Source organism: Fukomys damarensis, unplaced genomic scaffold (genome assembly GCF_012274545.1).
Source record: "Fukomys damarensis isolate Sample0158 unplaced genomic scaffold, DMR_v1.0_HiC HiC_scaffold_5, whole genome shotgun sequence".
NCBI classification, from domain to species: domain Eukaryota; kingdom Metazoa; phylum Chordata; class Mammalia; order Rodentia; family Bathyergidae; genus Fukomys; species Fukomys damarensis.
In genome coordinates this window covers 16,004,344-16,027,349 of record NW_022900917.1, presented here as the reverse complement: position 1 = coordinate 16,027,349, position 23,006 = coordinate 16,004,344, and the positions used below count along the sequence as shown (strand labels likewise).

The 23,006-nt window shown below is 34.2% G+C and overlaps 1 protein-coding gene across 3 annotated transcripts in view; it reads left to right on the top strand.

Annotated features, from left to right (window-relative positions):
- Nucleotides 1-23,006, top strand: part of Vps13b (vacuolar protein sorting 13 homolog B) — a 675,222-nt gene that overhangs the window by 363,070 nt on the left and 289,146 nt on the right. For all 3 annotated transcript variants that reach the window (XM_033759979.1, XM_010619560.3, XM_010619559.3), the window contains exon 31: nt 10,843-11,046. In XM_033759979.1, coding sequence (XP_033615870.1) covers nt 10,843-11,046 — 204 coding nt within the window. The remainder of the gene's footprint in view (nt 1-10,842; nt 11,047-23,006) is intronic.

Genomic DNA, 23,006 nt, shown 5'->3' with positions numbered 1-23,006 from the left:
AATTTTTTTTTTTTTTTTTTTTTTTTTTTTTGGTACCGGGGATTGAACTTGGGTCCTTTGTGCTTGTGACGCAGGCAGCAGAACCACTGAGCTAAATCCCTGGCCCTAATGTCTTATTATTGATTAATACACTAATTGAAATTCATGCATATTTAATGAGCTCATTCTAAAATTTAATATTTGATATTAATGAAACACAATAGTACTTAAAATCATTAGTGTGATAAAGAAAAGATTGCTTCATCTTGTGAAAATTTTTAGTTTAGTGTGTATGATTCACATTTAAGAAAGGTTTGGGGTTTTTTTTGTTTGTTTGTTTGTTTGTTTTGGTACCCGGGATCAAACTGAGGTCCTAGTGCTTGCAAGGCAGGTGGTGGAATCACTGAGCTAAATTCCCGCTAGAGAGCTTTTGATATTTCTTTTTCTTTCATATAAACCAGCCTGACTTTCCTGGGTATATTTTGTTTTTATTGTTTTAGTGTAGTGGTTTTTTAAGCCATGTCTTTCATATCCTGTGTATTGATTATTTAATCCCAATACAGTGTATTCATTATTTGAACCCATTATGGAATTTTGCATTTATCACTGTTAAAATTCATTTTACTAGTTTTGATCTGGTCTTTTTTTCTTTGCTTTTCTTTTTTTGAGGCATGATCTCACTATGTAGCCCAGGCCAGCCTCAAACTCATAGCTATCCTCTTGCCTGAGTCTCCTGGAGCTGTAATTAGAGGAGTATGCCACCATGCCCGGGTGGTCTTTTTGTTGTTGTTGTTTTTAATTTTGTGGAATGTGTCAAAAGGTGCAGGATTCTCTTGCCATATTAGTTATATTGATAAACTTTATTATCCAAAAATGCATTGACTATAAATTCATTGAAATTAATGATTAAAAACCATATAATTAAACCATATCTAAGCAAATTTCTAAACCTGCACCTCATTGTGTATTGGTTGGACCTGGATTATAGCCGTACCATCATGAATGCTCCCAGCCTCATCTGATATTGTTTGGAGCTGGTATTGAATCAGCTCTGAATCCATTTTGCTATGTTAAATAGCACTCCTATGTATGGGAGTGAGTACACAGCAAAAAGGAATCCAATTTGGAGAGGAAGAGGGATATTTTAGGGATTATGAAGTCATATAAGTTTGTGGAGAGAAATTTTAAACATGAGTAAGATCATGAAAATAATTTCTAATATATATCAATTGCTTACTTTAATTTTAGATACTGTTTTGCATGAACTCATTTAATTTTTTAGGAACTTCACTTCTTAGGTTAGTAAAATTAAGTATTAAAACTTTATTTTGCCCAAAGGCATCCAGGGGTAGGTGGCAAAGTTAACATTATGGCTCCAAGAAGGATACATTTTCAGTCTCTACTGTTGACCATTGTACTATACTGCCATTTTGACTTGTCTTATTCCAGAAAAGTCCACAGATTTAATGGTTGAAAAATGCTCCTTCAGTCTAGTACTAAGAAAATTAATTGGGGATCTTTTCCAAGAATGTTCTAAAGGAGAGATAGGGTGACACCTGGTTGTTCTTGGTCAAATGAAAAAAATGAATGGTGAATAAATTCAAATACTCAGATATACATAAGATTCTGGTGTCAAGGGCATGTGAGAAAAGGAATGGTAGTAGCTCAAGGAGCATGCAGGGTCTTAGTGTTTCTCTTTAACAAGAATAACTAAAACATGTTTTTAGCCAGAAAGACAAAAAATATTTAGGAGAGAAAAAGAAAAACTGATCAAGCACAATCTCCACAAGAAGTGGCAGAAGTAAATACTGTTTATTATTCATTATATTTTCATGTATTAAAAGCCTACCCACACACAGCTTTATCTAAATACTTTATACATGGGAGTGAGAAGAAAAAAGACATGACTTAGCATTCCAGTGTGGAGTGAATTAACAGAAACCTTAACCTCAAAGAAGAGAAGAGATGTTTCCTCTAAATAACTCAGTAAAGAAGGCAGGACAAATACGAATTTCTGTTTTATATCTGAAACAACTTTAGATTTTACTGGTCCTCTCCTGTTCACTTCAGTTCAGATACCAGAAGTAAGTGTTACAAGTCAAAGAAATGTGGTGCTCTAAGTATTAGGGTGCAGTTTTAAAATCAGTAGGGATGTTAGTTGGATGAAAGGAGAAAAGAAACAGCTCATATTGCTGAGCCCTGATCCAAACATGAATCATATCCTCTAGAATAGTTGTCAGCTTTTCTAAAAAGCTCTTTGGGTGATTCTTCTATACAATCTGAATGTGAAAATCCTACTCAGACACTGGTGGTGAACCTCAGCAAAGGTTCAAGCCTGACAATCGATCATTTTTTCCTCTATATCTACTTCCTTTCAAAATTAATGATATATATGGAGATTGAGTGATAAGTATGTAGACATTTAATCATAACACAGAATTTTACATCTTTCTACGTTGCTGTTTTCTGCCTTGTTTAACATATTGTAGATCTCAATTGAGCTATAAGTGACTAAATTTTACTTCTTTACATTGAATTCCCAAGATATGCCTATTCAGCAGTGAGCAGTAAATGGTTCAACATGAGCTGTTCCTTATGTAAACATACAAAAGGCCTGACCCAGACTAAATCAATTTAAAAAGGAAAACATTAAAGCTATGTTTCCTGTTATACACTTAAAGTCTTCTTTGGTTCCTTATGATTATATTATTGACCAACTGTTGCAGACCTTAGCTTATCCTCCTACACCACCTGCTGAATCTTTCAAATGGTATGGGAGAATACTTTGGGAAGGGCAAAGCAATTACAATTATATCTCCTACACATTAGCCAATACGCAGCTTTTTGTGTTAAGGGTAGGGAATTCATGGGCATTTGATTTACCTTCTTTCCTGAATTGCTAAAAGTTTTTAAAGACTGAAATAAGGAGAGCATTGCTCATAGAGCTTTTTGGAGTATATGAATTTGAGACAAGAAAATTTAATTCCCATTTATCATAGCAAACATTCCTGAGAAAAATGTAATTAGGAAATGAAACAATAATATACGGCTTTTTTAAAAGGTATTTGCATTATATTTTTTAATGTACACATTGTTAATATTAGGCATCGTAGACCTTGCTGACTTATAAGGCATTTTCTAGTAAAGTACCATTCTACTGGTATTGTTTAAGAATTCTGCAGTTGTTCTGCTGTGAAAATTTAGTGCAATAAGTCAAAGCTTTCTTGGATATGACACTATTTCAATTTTGGCATTTGCAATCAGATAGTATTTTAGTTCTCCCAATGTATTTTTAACTTATAAAATCTTTTGCTTGTTAAAGATGTTTTAAAAGTTGTAAAATTAAAAAATGATTTACAACTTTTGAAAAAATAACATGTTTAAAAATCTTATGTCTATAAAAATTTTTATGTGTAGCCTTTGAACTTTTTAGTGTGCCATGAGATATGAAATATTCCTTTCAAAAGATATCTTGCTGTAATACTCTTTAATAAAATTTAACATATAGTATTTGAAACCATGTTAAATATGTAGTATTTGTATTAGAAAAAATCTAGGTACTTTGAATATTGTATATTTTAAGAAGTGGAGTTGGCTTTAAATATGCATACAACAATACCAGAAAAATCTTGCATTAAAATGGCAAGTAATTTTCAGAAAAATGAAGTAAATCGGTATATTACATGTTATTTTGTCAAACTATAAAAAAATGAAAATAAATTTTGTGGATCATGTAAAAAGCAAGAAATGTTATACTTTTAGCTAAAGTCTATATTTATTAGAAAAAGTCATCTTGTAAAGTTTATACGTATTAGGTAATTCTCTATAATAGTCAGAATAACCAAAACTAATAAGCCAAATGGCCTAACTTTTAAATATACAATGCAAATTTAAGTTTCATAATTTGAAAACTGAACTATAGAGAAGGAATACATTGCAATTTTCTGGTTTTGCTGTCACAGGAGGCTAAGAAATTCTTGAATAAAATATGTTCTCTAAAGATACAACGATGTTTTAAATTGGTCTCCATTTTCCACATTAAATGTTTTTTGGCTTAGAAAGTAAAGTTTATTGCATACTATCATTGCTATTAAAATCTTTTAACAAAACATTAAATTAGAAAATGTGAGTAGAATTCATTGAATTTACTTTATTAAATTGAGGGTCAGTAGTGTTTCTGCTTGGTATTTTTTCTGAATCCTAACTATGGGCTTTTCCCAGCCTAGATTCTCTTCATTGTCACTTTCTAATCATTTCACTTAATATTGGGGGGAGGGATACCAGGAATTGAACTCAGGACTTTGTGCATGCTAGGCATGTGTGGTGCCACTAAGCTACATCCGCAGCCCTCAATTTAACATTGTATTCAAAGGCTGATAAGAGAGTCAGAGTAGGTTGATATTTTTCCTAACATTATTGAAGTTTTTTATGATATGACAACTTCTGTGTCATAACTAAATAGAAACTCTGGTTTCTTTTTGCTCTGGACTGCTATATTAAACATAATTTCTGATTCCTGTTTGGCAGGGTGAATGGTCAGTTTGCAAGGTAAGCAAATTTCTGGGCCACATCTTTTAAAATATTTTTTACTGGTGCATTTTAGATATACAATACAGCTACATTCCTCATTGGGATCTTGTACCTTTATATGACATTTGTTGGTTCTTATTTTTTCCCCATTCCCCTTGTCTCGCTTTCCCCCTCCACCCTTCCCTTTTTACAAAGTCTTTGTTTCCATTATTTTCATTTCTCTTATTTTTTCTCTTCCCTTTTCATTTTTCCCATTCCCTTCCCATTTGTCCAGTACCTTTAAACTTTTTCTTCCTATTGCAAAATATCAGTTATACATTTTGATCCTTATTTACACTTTTAGTTTATCACGCCAGAGAAAACTATACGGTAATTACACATGTGTGTCCTATTAATTTCATTTAAGAGTATATCCTCCATGTGCATCCACGTAGCTGTATTTGTCTCTAGTTTCCTTTTTATGACTGAGTAGTACTGCATTTAAAAAAAACGAACAAGAAAAACAAAACAAAACAAAAAACACATCTTCTTTATCCAGTCTCCAGTTAAAGGGAAATGGGGTGTTTCCAAGTTTTAGCTGTTGGAAACTGTGCCACTGTAAACATGGGTGAGCATATATCACTGTGTTATGATTCTTTTCATTCTTTTGGGAAGATACCCCACAGAGGAATAACTGGGTCAAATGGGACTTTCAATCCTAGTTGTTTAAGGTTTTTCTATATTGATTTCCACAGTGGTTGTACTAGTCTGCCCTCCTCCCAACAATAAAGAGGTCCCCACCCCCACCAGCTTTTGTTGTTGGTTGATTTCTTCATAGCAGCCATTCTTTCTGAGGTGAAGTAGAATCTCAGTGTTGTTTTCATCTGCATCTCTCAAATGACCAGTGATGATGAACATTTTTCCGTATATTTGTTTGGTGCTTTTACTTCTTTATCTAAGAAATATCTGTTCATTTCAGATGCCCATTTTTTAATTGAATCTTTATATTTGGGGGCTGATTTTTTTGAGTTCTTTATATATTGTAGATAGTAGACCTTTGTCTGAGAAACATCTAGTAAAATTTTTTTCCTGCATTGTAGATTGTCTCTTAGCAGTGTTGGTTTCTTTTGCAGTGCAGAAGCTTTTTAATAAGATGAGATCCCATGTTGATTCTTTAGGTGAAGTAGAATCTCAGTGTTGTTTTCATCTGCATCTCTCAAATGACCAGTGATGATGAACATTTTTCCGTATATTTGTTTGGTGCTTTTACTTCTTTATCTAAGAAATATCTGTTCATTTCAGATGCCCATTTTTTAATTGAATCTTTATATTTGGGGGCTGATTTTTTTGAGTTCTTTATATATTGTAGATAGTAGACCTTTGTCTGAGAAACATCTAGTAAAATTTTTTTCCTGCATTGTAGATTGTCTCTTAGCAGTGTTGGTTTCTTTTGCAGTGCAGAAGCTTTTTAATAAGATGAGATCCCATTTGTTGATTCTTTGTGCTAGTTCCCATGCTACTGAGGATTTGTTCATAAAGTCTTTTCCAATGCCAGTATCTTCAAGAGTTCTACCTAGCTTATCTTCCAACAAGTTTAGTGTTTCTATTTTAATACTTAGATCTTTTATCCACTAGGATTTTAGTTTAGTACATGGTGAAAGATAGGGGTCTAGTTTTAATCTTTGTCAAGGAGAAACCCAGTTTTTCCAACACAATTTATTAAAGAGGCTATCTTTCCTCCAGTGAGGATGGCTGGCTTCTTTGACAAAGATGAGGTAGCTGAGTATGTCTGGAGATGTTTCTGCATCTAACCTATTGCACTGATCCTCGGGTCTTTTTATTTTCAAATACCATGCTGTTTTTTTCATCACAGTAGCTTTGCAGTATAGTTTCAAATTGGGGATTGTGATACCCCCTGCCATGTCTCTCTTGCCTAGAATGGCTTTTGCTATTCTAGGTATCTTCTGGTTCCAAATGAACTTTTGTATTGTTTTCTCTATTTCTGTGAAATATACTGTTGGGATTTCAATTGAGATTGCATTCAATCTGTATAGCAGTTTGGGAAATATGGGCTTTTTCACTATATTGATTCTTCCTACACAGGAACAAGGGATATCTTTCCATTTTCTTATATCTTCTTCGATCTCTTTTTTTCAGTGTTGTAGTTCTCAGTGTAGAGGTGTTTTGCTTCCTTTGTTAGATTGACTCCTAGATATTTCATTTTTTTTTTTGGATGCTATTGTGAAAGGAATTGTTTCCCTAATTTCTGGCTCAGAGAGTGTGTTATTTGTATACCAGAAGGCTGTTGGTTTTTGAGTGTTGAATGTGTATCCAGCTACTCTACTGAATCTGTCATTAAAGTCTAGAAGACTTTTGGCAGAGTTTTTTTCTATGTAGCGTATCATGTCATCAGCAAATAACAACAGTTTAAGTTCTTCGTTTCCTGTCTTTATTGCTTTTATTTCTTTCTCGTTGAATTGCTGTAGCTAATGTTCCCAAAACTATATTAAACAGGAGTGGTGATAGTTGGGCTGCATCTTTTTATTCCCAAGGGCTGGGCCTAATGCAAGTCTCCTAAACTTTATAAACTTTCTAAGATTTCATGAAGAAAGACTTGTCTTTGGCTTGAATCCCCCATTGCCTTATGGCATTGCTTCTTTCCATGCCTCTCTCCATGTAGCCATCCAGGGCCTCTTCAGAGTATCCAAATGCAACTCTCTTTGCAAAGGTAACTCTCTTACCTTTGGGCCTTTGAACCTGTTGTTGCCTCTGCCTAAGATACTTTCTTTATTGTATGAAATGAGAAGACTGGGCTTTTGAAACTCTTTTGACCATTGCCTTCCTCTTTGTTACATGCTTCTAATGACACTCTATACTACATTATCAGTAGGTTTTTATACTGTCAAGGTGTTGGATTTTCAGATTTTGATTTTTCACAAATGGAATCTTTGAACTCAGGGCCTTGGCACTGAGCTACAACTCTGGATCATTTTACTTTTTTAATTAATTATTTTGAGGCAGGGACTTTCCAAGTTTCCTATGCTGGCCCCGAACCTATGGTACTCCTGCCTCAGTTTCCTGTATAGCCGGGAGTTTAAGCATGTTTCACTGTACCCAGCTAGGGCTTTTAACTAGGGCCATTTGCACATTGAAGTAAAACTGGAGATCCCCGGTAAAAAAAAAAAAAAAAAAAAAAAAACTGGAGAAGAAAAAAGCAGTGTTGTTTTTGTTCAGAAAAATGAGCGGACAGCCTTTATATTAGTCCCATGGTGAAATGTATGAATATCTTCTAGGGACAATGATGACCAGAAGAGACTTTTTCCAAAATAAATTATAATATAAATCTTTACCTTTATGAGTCTTACTAGTAGACTCCTATTTTCTGCCTAATCTCCACAGCAGTGTAGCTACTTTTCTTATTAAAAATGCAGTTTATGTAGACTTTTATATTTATCTGTGTGTTTTCTGTTTATTTTCCCCTGAATGCTGGAGTTCTCTCATTTTTGGCTTAGTTATTTGTCTCTTTTTTATTTCATTAATTTCTCCTTTTATTTCCTTTTATTTTACTTTATGCTTCCTTTATATGTTTTATTAGGGGTTTTTATTTGTTTGGTTTTTGGTTTTTTGTTTTGTTTTGGTTTTTGTTTATTTGTTTGTTTTTTGAGACAGGATCTTACTATGAAGTTGAGACTGACCTAGAGCCCAGGCTGGTCTCGAACTCACAGCGATTCTCCTACCTCAGCCTCCTGAGTGCTAGGATTACAGGCGTACACCACCATGGCTGGCTCTGTTTTTTCTTCTTTTGAGATCTGTCTCACTATGCAGTTCAAACTGGCCTTGAACTCCTAGGGATTTTCCTTCCTCATCTTCCCAAGTGCTGAGTTTACAGGCATGTGCTACCACACTGAGCTTGCTTTTTAATTCTGAGCCTTTCTTTTCTGCTAAGACTAGTATTTCAAACAAATTTTCCTCAAAAATGCCATTATTCATACCATAATGTTAATGCACAACATTTTGTTTTAATTTTTATTGTGATGTTTTGACCAATGAGTGATTAATTTTAAAATATGTTTTTAAATTTCCAAACATTAGGCATTTTAAAGAGTTCTTTAATAAAATAACTTGATTTAGGATATAATGTATATATGATACTAATTCAATAAAATGTGTGTAACTGGTTTGTAACCACGAAGGTGATCAGATTTTATAATTGTTCCTGTGTGCTTGAGAAAACTATGTGTTCTCCAGTGCTCGGACACTTGTTCTATAAATGTTTGTGTTATCAAAGTTAAATTTTTAAAATTTCTATCTTTTTTGTCTACTTAATCCATTGCTGAGAGAGATGTGTTACATTTTTTACTGTAGATGCAGTTCACCACCGATCCACACCCCCAAGCCCTAGAATTGTCTTGACTTCTAGATGTATTGAATCTTTTGTCTTCTAGTAATGCTATGTAATGACAGTGTCATCTTAGGTCATAGCTTTCTTTGGTCAAGTATTTGTCTGATGATGGATACTTTTGCAATTGTTGACTCAGTCTTCCTGTGTTCTAAAGTTTAGCTTTCTCTCATACAAAACAATATAATTGCAATTAGTTTAATTTTTTAAGCAGAAGAGTTCAGGTTATTTATATTTATCTTAATTATTGTGATGTTTGGATTATTTATAGCTTATTGTATGTTTTCTCTTTAACATTTTTCATTTCTTACATTTTAATTTGTAATCTATTTGAAAAATGTTTTCCACATCTATTATTTTAGAGCTTATTTAACATATGCACTTAATCATCTGTTTTAACATGTGTACTTAAGTGTGATGTTAATCAGAACCTTTTTCTTTTCCATCCACAGAACAAGAGCTTTGGAACACTTTACATCAATTAATTGGTCCTCTAATTTAAATACTGTTATTGTTCACTGTCTTATTTTTACTCTTCTTTTTCTCCTAATTTAGACCTTTTTATTACTGATTTAAAGATTTTGTTTAAGTTTTCCATATATTCACCAATTTCTTTGTTATTATTTTTAGGATTTTTTTCTCCTGTCTGGATCTCAGATTTTGCATTTTTCAACACTCGAAAAATAATTCTCAGATATTATCTCTTCAAATACTGCCTCCACTTATTTTCTGTATTAGCTCCCTGAGATTCCAGTTAGACATTTTTTAAGAGTTTCTACTTTCTACTGTTCATGTATCTTAACCTTCTATATTTATAGATAAATCTATATTTTTTGTCTCTTTGAATTGCATTCTAAATATATTCAGGTCTTTCAATTCACTATTACTTCAGTTGAGTTTAATCTTCTTGACTTTTAAATTTAAGTAATTCTGTTCTCATTTGTAGTTGCTACCAAAATTTTTATTATATTTTGAGGGTGCTTTTTAAACTTTCTAAACATGTCTACTAATCCACTCTTTTCAGTCTTTGAAGTTATGTTTCTTCTGCCTAACATTTCTACTGTGTCTCACTAATGGTACCTAGTATCGTATGTGGGTTGTAACTTCTCATTTCTTTCTTAATCTAATCTAGGGAAATTCTTGCAGTTGATACTTAATTTCTCCCAAGAGAATTTTCTTTCACCTTTGCCTTGCCTGTCCTTTGCTCATTGCTTTCCTGGGACAAGTCTCTTCTGACTGAGTATCTTTTCATAATGTATGAGACACAAACCAAGTCTAGGCCATCACCTTTCCTAGTGATAATAGAAGGTTTTGAGGAAGGTAAATGAGTAGCAAAGAAAAGGGTTTGTTTGTTTCTTTGTTTGTTTTGGTTTTTAGTTTTGGTTTTTTGAAGAGGGGCATAAATTTAACTTATAGTTTTGTCACACACTGGCTGTGTAACTTTGCTGTTTTTTAACTGACTTGTTTTCTCTTTGGTAAAAATGAAAGCATAGTAAACCTGAAAGCATGTCAAGAACTGAAGTTATATATGTAAAAGTGCTTAGAAAATACAGTTCTGGGAATGATGTAAGAAGTAATTATAGCATAGATTTTTGTTAAATTATTAGTTTTAGATTACATATATGATAATATTCTAGTACTTGAAGGTGCAATTAACCCACATTATTAATCAGCAATCAAAAAAAAAAAGCATGATAGCGGAGGAACATGCTGGCCCATGCCTGAATCCCAGTACTCTAGTAGGCTGAGGCATGTGGATTGCAAGGGTGACCCACCCCGAGTTGGGTAATTTAGCAATGTAATTGGATGTCATCTCAAAATAAAAATTAAAAAATGTAGCTCAGTACAAAGGCCCTGGGTTCATTTCCAAGTACCAGTAAAAAAACAATACTATATTAGCTAGCAAAATTAACATAGAATGTTGATCTGTTTACCTTTTTTCACTGGCTTTACAGGAGAGCATTGAACTTAGGAATTCTTCGAGATCCTGGATCAGAAATTGAAGATAGACAATACCAAATAGACTTGCAGTCCATCAATATTGGTACTGCTCAGTGGGATCAACTAAAACCAGAGAAGGAAAGTGCCACAGGAGGGGTGCTAACAGAGAGTGAAAGGAATTCTCAAAATCCAGCTCTCGAGTGGAATATGGCAAGCAGGTAAGGAACTATCAAGAAACTTTTTCCACTCTGTAATATTTCATTATCTGAAGAACATTTGGGAGCTGTTTTGCTATCGCTTTTGCTTTTCATTCTAAACATAACATATATTTACTCATTGCAGTTGATGAGGTTTACTTGGAAACCTGCTGGTTTTACACTATTACTTTGCAATTACACGTTTAGAGTTCTTTCAGAATTTTTTGTTTTAAGCTTGCTATTTGATGAAAAGATCCACTTTATGATAAAGAACACATTCATGTATTTTCTTTAAATCCATTTAGTTTGAGGTCAGTTATTTATTTGTTTAGCCTTTGCTTTCTACTTACAATAACGGGAGAAAAGTTACAAATACTGTGTAAAATTATGTTAAGTAAGGGCAACAGCAAGAATTTCTGGCTCTGATTTTATTTTCCCCCATTCTCTTAACTAAAAGCAGCTTTGTTCACATAAAACATTTTAAAAGAAATGAGCTGTTAAGATTTATAGAAAGCCATTGCAGTCCTACCCAAGCTATTCATGGATCTTATCAGAAAGAAAGCTAGGCATATTTGCTGGAAGGAAGATAGTAGTCATTAAAGCTAATTTTATATTGTAAAGCTAGAGGTTTAATATCATTTACAAAAGTATTAATTTTTCATCTATATTTCTACTGATTCTGTAAGATAAACTTGGTAGAATTTGTTCCTTATAACACACAATGGTGTTTTGTTGGTAAGATTTCTTTAAAAGGTCATGTGAAGTCTTTGTTATATTTTCACACTGCTTATTGCTTTGTTTCTGTTCCTTTAACAAAATACTGTATGTGTCACCTCTTAGCAGTAATATTGCCATTAATAATCAATTATATAATGTTAACTTTTTAATTAATGTTCACCACAATGCTGTGAGACAAGAACCATTATTTTTCCCTGATTATAAGTGAAGAAACTGAGACCTAGACAAGAGAGCTTGTATAAGACAATAAGATATAGCTTTTACTCCTTAATAGAACCTCTTCTGAGCTTTTATTTCATAGGCGTTTGTATGTTATCTTGTCTGCCTGGAGCACTCTTAACTCACCCTTTTCATTTGCTTATTCTTCCCACCTAGCAAGTCTTCCCTTAGCCTGTTATAAATCTAAGATAGATCCCCTTTGTATGTTTCTGGCATATCACTTTGCATATTTTATTCAATTATCTGCACAATTATCTGGGACCTGATAACAGATCATCACCATCCTGTCCATTGGTTTATTCCTCTCACATAGCACTGCCATGATAAGAAATGTATTATTACAGCCTTTCACTGGCAAGTGATGGAATGTGCATCTGAGAAGTGTAAATTTGTTTAAAGAAGCACACACTGCCAAGCTATGTTCTGTGGCAACTATAGGCTAAGGCAGGAGAATCACAAGTTTGAGGCCATTTTGGCCAATTTAGCAAGAACCTGACTCAAAATTTAAAACATTAAAAGCAGTGATGATGCAGTTCAGTGACAGAGCACCACTGTGTTCTGTCTCCCATACTACAAACAAGCAAACAAACAAAAAAGTAAAAGAAGAATAAGAAGCAGCAGGCTTAGCCAGCCAAGGTCAATTTCAGAAGGATACAGCTATTAAATTAAAAGTGGGTAACTTGCCAGGCAGCTGGAGATAGCTATTTCTATCTTGAGGGGAAGATCTTGATGACACACTTCCACACCAGTCCTTACTCATAAACATTGAGGATTTCTTATTCTTCATCAACATTTGTCATTGTTCTTTTTTGTAAGTTAATACCATCCTACTGAGTATGAAGCAGTACTGTTTTGTGGTTTTGATTTATATTTCTGTAATGATTAATGATGGTGAACAGCTTATCACATGTTAGTTGTTTATATATATTGTTGGATCAGTGTTTGTTCAGATTGTTTTGCCATTTTCTAAATTGAGCTGTTTCTTTTTGTTGATGAATTGTAAGAATTCTGTATTTATTCTAGATACTATACCCTTAGCAAATATATGATTTAGAAATGATCTTTTTATTTTTTTGAGAATATCCTTTAATGTACAAGATTTTTATTTTATAGCCTAATTGCTTTTTTCTTGTTTACCATGCTTTTGATACCATACTAATAATCTATTGCCAAAACTAAGGATATGAAGATTTACACATATAGCTTATTCTAAGAGTTTTATAATTTTCTTCTATTAGATCACTGATCCATTTGGAGTGTCTGTGTATCTTTTGCACTTTTGTAGAGTCTTTTATTTGTTTATATTTTCTGTTTTGCTTTTAATATGACATGAGATAAAGTTCAAGCCAACTTCATTCTTTTATATGTAGATGTCTGATTTTTCCAATATCATCACCCAATAAGTGATTTTGTTATCCTTGCCAAAAATTAATAGTGATTTTTGAAGGTCTAATCAATGAAGGTCTTGTACACTGGAGAAATAAAATAAGTAATTTTAATATATTCCTATCCTTTAACGAGTTGAGCACTCAAAGGGACAGACTAGTTAATTGACATTAGAATTCAGTGAGGAAAATTCTATGATATACTTAGGTTTACAGAAGAGCCACATCCAAATCAGGACAAGCATGTTCCATGCACATAAGGAGATCTCAGGCTAATAGATATGATAGACACATAGACTAAGCATTACATCATTGCAAAATTGATTTAGATTCAAAGTAGAAAATTTAAAGGGAGAAAGGAATAATTGATTGACTTTGTGGGAGAGGTCTCAGGGATGGTTTCACAGAAGAAATTGTTTCTGAGTTTGCTTCTATGGCTTGTGTTTGCCAGGAGAGAAGGAACATTCTGAAATAAGAAGCAATGGATCTGCAGGGTATACATTTTAAAAATGGCATGTATAGTCACGTTGAATACCAAGCATGTAATATGGTGTGTGAGTGAATTAATGAAAGATTAAATGATTAGATTATTAAGTAGCATTTATAAGTGACTGAATTAAATGTTTTTGAGAGATAGCCAATTTAAATGAAGACCCAACCAAAAAAGAGAACTATAGGCCAATCTTCTTAATGAACATAGATTCAAAAATCCTTAATAAGATATTAGTGATCAGAATACAGAGGGTCATCAAGAAGATCATACAGCTTGGCCAGGTCAGATTTAAGCCAGGGATGTAAGGATGGTTCAACATATGTAAATCAATAAATGTAATACACTATATTAACAGAGTCAAAGTCAAAATCCATATGATCATCTCAATAGATGCAGAAAAAACATTTGACAAAATTCAACACCCATTCATGATAAAAACCCTGCAGAAAATTGGAACAGATAGTCTTTATCTCAACTTAATAAAGGCTATTTATGAAAAACCAGCAGCCAACATCATATTAAATGGCCAAAAACTGAAAACCTTCATGTTAAAATCAGGAACAAGACAAGGATGCCCACTATCACCACTCTTGTTCAATATAATTCTGGAAACATTAGCCACAGCAATTAGAGAAGAGAAAGAAATTAAAGCAATAAAGATAGGAATGGAAAAAGTTAAACTGTCATTATTTGCTGATGATGTGATACTCTATATAGAAGACCCAAAAAACTGCCAAAAGACTTGTAGACTTAATTAACACTTTCAGCAGAGTAGCTGGATACAAGGTCAACAATCAAAAACCAATAGCCTTCTTGTACACGAATAACAAACTCACTGAGAGAAAAATTAGGGAACAATTCTTTTCAAAATAGCACCTCCCCCAAAAAATGAAATATTGAGGAATCAATCTAATGAAGGAAGCAAAATACCCCTACATCAAAAACTACAGCACTCTGGAAAAAAAAAAAAAAGAGGTGGAAGAGGATATAAGAAGATGTAAAGCCATCCCCTGTTCTTGTAGGAAGAACCATTATAGTGAAAATGGCCATACTTCCCAAACTGCTATACAGATTCAATGCAATCTCAAATGAAATCCCAGCAGTATATTTCACAAAAATAGAGAAATCAATCCAAAAATTCATTTGGAACAAGAAGAGTCCAAAAATAGTGAAAGCAATTCTAGGCAACAAAGTCATGACAGGGGGTATCACAATTCCCAACTTGAAACTATATTACAAAGTTATTGTGATAAAAACAGCATGGTGCTGGCAAAGAAAAAGATTCCAGGATCAGTAGAATAGATTGGAAGATACAGAAACAACTCCAGATGTACTCAGATACTTCATCTTTGACAAAGTAACCGAACATGCTCAGTGTAGGAAAAATAGCCTCTTTAATAAACTGCATTGGAAAAACTGGATTTCAGCTTGCCAAAGATTAAAACTAGACCCTTATCTTTCACCATGCACTAAAGTAAAATCCAAGTGGAGTAAAGATCTAAATATTTAAAAAGAAGCATTAAATTTGCTGGAAGATAAGTTAGGCGGAACTCTTGAAGATATTGGCATAGAAAAAGACTTTATGAACAAATCCTCAGTAGCATAGGAACTAGCACAGAGAATCAACGACTGGGATCTCATCTTATTAAAAAGCTTTTGCTTTGCAAAAGAAACCATCAACAGAGCTAATAGACAACCTACTATGTGGGAAACAATTTTTACCAGCTGTTCCTCAGATAAAGGACTATTATATAGATTATATAAAGAACTCAAAAAAGTCAGGCCCCCCCCAAATATAAAGACCTGATTCAAAAATGGGCATCTGAAATGAACAGACGTTTCTCAAACAAGTAGAAGTACCAAATAAATATATGAAAAAATGTTCAGTATTACTGGTCATTCAAGAGATGCAGATGAAAACAACACTGAGATTCTACTTCACCCCAGAAAAAAATGGCTGCTATCAAGAAATCAAGGAATAACATGTTGGCAGAATTGTGCAGAGAAAGGAAATCTTGATTGTTGGTGGGAGTGCACACTGGTGCAACCACTATGGAAATCAATATGGAGATACCTCAAGGAACTATGATGAGAGGTTCCATTTGACCCAGCCATTCCTCTGCTGGATATCTTCCCAAAAGAATGAATAGAATCATAGTACAGTGATATATGCACACAGTTTATAATAGCTAAAACTTGGAAACAGTCCAATTACCCATCAGTTGAAGATTGGATAACGAAGATGTGGTATTTCATAAGTTGGAGTACCACTTAGCCATAAAGAATGAGAAACTAGCATCATTCATGGGAAAGTGGGTGAATACTGAGTCCATACTCTTAAGTGAAATAAGTAAGATACACATGTGTAAATACCAAATAGTTTCTCTGGTGTGAAATACTAAAAGTGTCAATAAGATGCAAATTGTGTAATTGACAATGTGAAATAAAAAGAAAATGGCTAAAGGTGTAGGGGAAGTGGGAAGGGTAGGGGAAAGGAAATATGGGAAAAGTAAAAGTATGAGAAAATGAAAATATGGCAACAAAGTTTTTGTTAATAGTGAAGGTTGGAGGGGGCAAAGGGAGGGCAGGAGTAGGGGGAAAAATGAGAACCAAGACCTGTCATGTAAAAGTACAAGATCCCAATGATGAAAGTAACTGTACTGTATATCTAAAGAATACCAATAAACTCATTGATGATTAAATAAATAAATAAAGACAAGAAATTTTAGATATAATGCAGAACAAAGTTTAGATTGAATCCAGTTTAATTCAGATGAGTAATTTGACCGAACTATAAACGGCCTGAATAGAATTCTTTTTGGTTTATAGATAAAACTCAAAAGATGAATAAGATAGTAAAGAATAATTTCCTCCCTCCATGGACAGTATTAAATGATAGCTTTTATAATAGTTTTCATTTTCTTTTTCTGAGGACATCACTCAAATTTTTTCTTTGTGATGTTTCTGTGTTTATGTTGCAGGAGAGAAGAGTAGAAAAGTTCAGCACAGAATCTTTTAAAACCTTGATTTTTCAGCCTGAGGGAATATACCAAGGTTCACTCAGAACAGCATGATGAGTGACAGAATAAGTGATTTATTTTAGGGTATAAAAAATTCTTACCCAATTGTGGAAAAAAACTGGGAAGTAAAGGTGTAGAAGAGGGAGGTGACGCAGCAGAAAAAATTCATAACCAACATTCTGACGCATTTAACCTGGGTAAAAACATTGGAGCTTTCAGGGGAACTTGGGAAAACAGGCATATCTGGCTGCTAGAGTTAGGACTATGAGGAAGTTGGCAGAAAGAAAAGTCAGTAGTAGGGCGTGGCCTCTGTACCTGAATATGGGCCTGGAGTTGCTGTTGTTTAGCCAGAAGTGATCACAGTTTAAGAGAGTGAGAACTACTAGAATCTTCTAGCACCTCAGCATTAATCTTTCATAGTAATAATTATATTATTAAATACTATTTATACTATTATACTATTAAATAGCAATGACTATATCACTTTCCCAACACCAGCAACTTAAAGGAGGAGAGATGTATTTTTAGATCATGGTTTCAGAGTCCCTTGATTGGCTGGCTCCAAGGCAGAAATGACATGACATGGTGGAAGACGTGACAGGAAAACAGCCTAACCTATTGCAGCCACGATGCACAGAGGAAAAGCTGAGGACAAGAAAACATCCTTCAGGGGCTAGGGATTTAGCTCAGTAGTTCTACTACCTGCCTCACAAGCGCAATGCCTGGAGTTCGATCCCTGGTTCCAAAAAGAAAAAGGATACATTCTTCCAGATCACGTTGCCAGAGAGACCCCATCTCCTTTAAGTATGTTCAGCTATGAATTCATCAATAGATTACTCTGCTGTGCCTCCCAACATCCACTGAATATATGAGACTTTTAGGGGACATTTTATATTATTACAATTACTTTCAGAGTATATTATATTTTTCTATTTCCTTCCACCTTCCACATCTTGTACAGATTTCTCTTAACTACTCTAATTGCTGAACAATCATTTATAGATTGTTACTTGTCAAAAAATCTGTTTTGTAAACATCACAGGAAAGTAAGGTTGAAGAGGTTCTGTGGCATTTCCATTGTTATCTTAATGTGGAGCTGAGTCTAGAACCTTGGTGTTCTTTCTCTTGGTAAGCTACTTTGCTTCTGTTCAAGGCTGTAAAACCTTAGGTTTATGGTACAATTTACTCTTAGTTAGACTCTTATTTTTTTTTTCTCTTACCAATCATTTTTGCTATATCTAATTTCAATTTATAAACTCGCAAAATGCAGTGCTAAGAGCTAAAATAACTTGTACCAATATATATCTGCCATATGTAGGTTGCACGTTCAATTCACTATTGCTGCTTCACATGGAGGGATTTCTAGAAAGTTCATCTCAACATTTCCTGAAAATACCACCAAGCTTGCAAAGACTTTGAATACTACACTTGATAATGAGTAATCTAGTTTTATCACAATAATTTTATTTGTTCCTGTTACTATCTGTTTTCTTTCCTTGGATAATTTGTCTTTTAACTTCATTTCCAGCAAAACAGATACAGCATATTCATATTTGTTCATTTAAATATTTTGATATAATTGTACCAAGTTCATATAATATTTTGCAGGCCTTTTTATCTGACAACAATTTTTCAAACCCTTTGTTATAGCTGGGCATGGTGGAGCGTGCTTGTAACCCCAGCAGTCTAGGAGGCTGAGACAGGAATAACACAAGTTAGAACCCAGTGTAAGCAACTTAATTAGACCCTGCCTTAAAACTACAAACATATTTGAAAATGAAAGAATAAAAAAAATTTTTTAAGTAAAAAAGGAAGCACTAAGGATGTAGCTCAGTGCAAAGGCCATGAGTTCAACCCCCACAAAAAAATAATAATATAGGTAGTAGTAGTAGTAGAAGTAGCAGTAGTAGTAGAACTGTTAATATGTTTGCTTAGTATTCTGAAATTAACAATTTAGTAATTTGAATTTAACATGTTACTAAAATTCATCAGTTCTACACTTCCCAGATTTGCTCTCATTGAGTATAGGGATCTGTGATTATGTGTTGAAATTAAAATTGCATATTTTTCTTAATTTTTATAATATAATGTAATAATATAGTATCTGAAATTAACAATTTAGTAATTTGAATTTAACATGTTACTAAAATTCATCAGTTCTACACTTCCCAGATTTGCTCTCATTGAGTATAGGGATCTGTGATTATGTGTTGAAATTAAAATTGCATATTTTTCTTAATTTTTATAATATAATGTAATATAATATAGTAATTACAGTTATTATATTATAATTTATAGTATAATATTATAAAAAGAATTTTATCCAATTTATTCAATACTAGAATTGACTGGTTGAAATGACTCTAACCAAATGACACTTGGGATACTCAGTGCATAAACACAGTGCTGCTTGAGTGAAACTTAAAGTAAACTGTTAAGTAATTAAACTTGTATCTTGTGTGCAGAATATTATTGGATCTTGTTTCTTGATCCATTCTGCCAGTCTGTTTCTTTTGATTGGTGAATTGAGTCCATTTACATTGATGGTTATATCTGACATGTGTTCTCTTATCCTTGTCTTATTATTTTCCTGTTGTTGATTCCCTTGCTTTCCCTTCTATTTAGTTGCTTGCCTTGCCTTTGTGGGGTCATTCTACTGGGATTCTTGAAATTGTTGATTTCATTGTCTTTTCTAGAATATCCTTTAGAACTTTTTGGATTGCTAGTTTTGGTGGTCATATATTTTTTCAGATGTTCTGTGTCAGGGGAGTATCTTGTTTCTCTATCAAATTTGAAAGATAATTTTGCAGCATACATCAATCTGGGTTGGAGGTTGTTTTCTTTTAGGGCTTGAAATACCTTAAGCTCTTCTTGACTTAAGTGTTTTTGTTGAGAAGTCTGCTGTGATTTTGGTGGGATTTGTTTCTTTTCTCTGTCAGCTTTTAATATTCTGTTCTTGTGTTGGATTTTTGGAATCTTGACTTATATACCTTGGTGTAGTTGTTTCCTGATCATGGCTATTGAGAGTTCTGTATGCTTCACTTATCTGTATCTCAGGTTCTTTTTCTTTTTTTGGTACTGGAGATTGAAGTCAGATCTTTGCGCTTGCAAGGCAGGCCACCAAACCACCGAGCTAAATCCCCAGCCCTCTCAGGTTTTTTCTATGCTTGGAAAGTTTTGTTCTATTACTTCTGTGAACAGGTGTTTTTTTAATGCTCTTTGTGCTATTTTCTGATTCTTCAGTGATTCCAGTTAATCTTCCATTAGTCTTCTTTGCATCATCATCTAACAGCTCTTGGGTTGATTTTTCATATCCCTTGCTATTTTTAAGTGGCCTGTCAATCACCAACTACAACCCTTTCTTCTAGATCTGATATTCTATCTCACGTTGGTTAATTCTGCTACATATACTTTCAGTAGAATTTTTAATCTAATGGATTTCTGTTTGAGTCTATTTTATGAAATCCAGCTCTTTTCTGTGTTTGGCATTCATGTTTCCATGTCTTTCCTAAGCTCCTCTATTTTTTAAAATCTGTATCTATTCTAGATTCTACATACTCTAGTCATTTCTTAGAGTATCATCATCTCTTTAATTTTCTGTTTTGTTTTTATCAAGAGAGTATCAGGTCTGTTTTGTTCCTTCCACTATCACTGTTTTATGAAATTTAGCTGGAGATTTTTTATTTCTTCCACCTCAATTCCCCCTTTATTTGCCTTCATTGAGTGGGTGGTTGTATGTTTCCATATCTTCTCATTTTCTATTTTTTAAAATTTATTTTCTGTGTTGAAGCTTGTAAATTGCTTATGGTAGGTGGCTTTATTAATAGTATCTAGACTTCTTTAGGAAATGACTACTTTTCAGAGATGTCTTTTAAGTGTTGCTGGATTTTGGGCTTTGAGTCTGTCCCAAGATAGTGGCTTTTCAATTTATTAGGGATAGAGCATTGCTGACTGGCCTAGCTTTGTTGGTACTGGGCTATAGTATAGTTTTTGATCCCAGAAAATCTCAGTATTGGTATACAGCGAAGAACAACTGATCACTAATACAGTAAATATACACTCAGTAGACCAATTTTACCCTAAAGAGAGAAAATTTAAAAGGGACAAGAAGAAAAAATAGATAAATGAAGTAAAAGAGATTAGAAGCAAGGCTGAAGAACAAAGGAAGATTACCTAAGCCTTGGTAATCTGGTGAAGAAGACAGAAGGGAAAAAGAAGGACATAACAAGAACAAGAACAAAACCAGAAATAGCTAAAAGCAATGTTCACATTCACAGGCATAAAATAAAAAGAACAACAATAAAAATTGAAGAAAAAATCCCAAAGCAAAGGAAAGAACAGAAATTTCTCTGATTTTATGCCTACGGTTTTGTGGTAATGTGTAACTCAGAGCATGTCTGTACTCTTGGTGGTAGAAAAAGGAAGCAGTCAGAGTCCAGATTTGTACTCGATAATCCAGCAAGCCTGCAGTAGGATTGGGTGGGTAGTGGTATTTCTGGTACTTTCAGATCCGCAGAAGTCCAGGCTGATCCTGGCCTCTGATCATGGTTTTGGAGCTGAGTCATAGAATATTCTGGGTTTCTCTTGCTAGACTGACCACAGTTCCCTGACCCTGGAAGTCTCCTGCAGTTGTCTCTCACCCAGTCCTTGTGGAATTTCAACACTGGGAGCAAAGTCCTAGTTTCAGTTAGCTCCTCCCCAAAGTGGTATCTGACTAAGCACCCTGGACCATGGTGGTTTCTTGGAGTGGAGTACATCACCCACCAGGTGTTATAGCGCACAGCATCCACTCCTCTATTCCACTGGTCTGTTTCTTTCTGGAGGCCTCTAGAAACACCAACCCTCACTGTATCTCTGTGGATTTAATCCTCTTCTTTCACACCACAGTGAAGGAGCCACAGAGAAAGTGCATGTTCCTTCCTCTTTTTCTGTGTTGACATCTGTCTCTTCACTTTGTGGTCTCCAATTTTTCCTTCAGATCCCTCTTGGGGCCCAGGGATCCACCAAGCTCCTTCTTTTCTTTTTCAAATTCTTACTTTCCAGGGTTTAGATTCAAAATTATGGAGAGATTGATATGCTGTTGCTTAGTGCTCTACCATCTTCCCAGAAGTCTTGAATTTTTAAAAAATAATATTCTCAAACAGCTTCCTTGATTTCTAATGTAACAAGCTATTCAAGAGCAGTGGTGGTGAAGCTATGGCATGTGTCCCACAGCAGGTTGTTCTTATTATTGAAAGCTCTAAAAGGTTTGCCATCACTGCTCTGGGTTAATCTTATATATTTCCTGCCCCAGTCTTTGACACAGCCATTTTTCTCAGAATCCCCTGGTACCTTCTTGGGGGAAATTGTATTTAGAAAAGTACAGACTAGCCACAAGGGATGCTTATTGCTGCAAGGTTGTCTCTGGATTCTAGGCCTTTCTGAGGAGGCAGCCTGGTGTCCTTTAGATGCCCTTGAGAATATGTATGAGGTTTCCTTTACTATCACATGTCAATGCCTCAGTAATTCTGCTCTCAGAATTGAGTAGCAGTTTTATTATTGGGTAGCTCCTTCTAAAAGTGGCTTACCAAATAAACATTACCAGGTTCTGGGTTGCTTGACTCTCTTGGAGTTAGATTTGAGGTTCTTCTCTTCTCAAATAAATATTGAATAAAATAAGTAATACCAGTGACAAAGTTTATTTGAAAAAGTAAAAATTAAGAGTGAGAGAGAAACTGCCTTGCAGCGTAAGTGTGGGCCAAGTAAAAGCAAGATAATAGTACACCCTGAAGGAAACAGGGCAGGTATTGAGCTGTGAGAGCAAGCTCTTCTTGGTGTCTCTGTCCCTTTACACTGACCAAATCTTGAGGAAACCTGCAAGAATTTCTACATACAGATCCTAAGGGGTGGTGTTGGGGTCCCATACCTTAAGATGATATTAGGTCTAGGGTATCTTATTAAAAACCTACTTGAGTTCTCTAGAGAAGTGCATGTCCAGGACTTTGGGTACAGTTCTGCACAGGTATTCTGGGATCTTGTAATTAACAGATCATGCCTACTTCCTCAACCAGTTTTACCACACTCTAATCTTCTATGCCAGTTTTGCTGTGGAAGTTGCCTCATTTCTATGATAGAAAAGTAATTGCT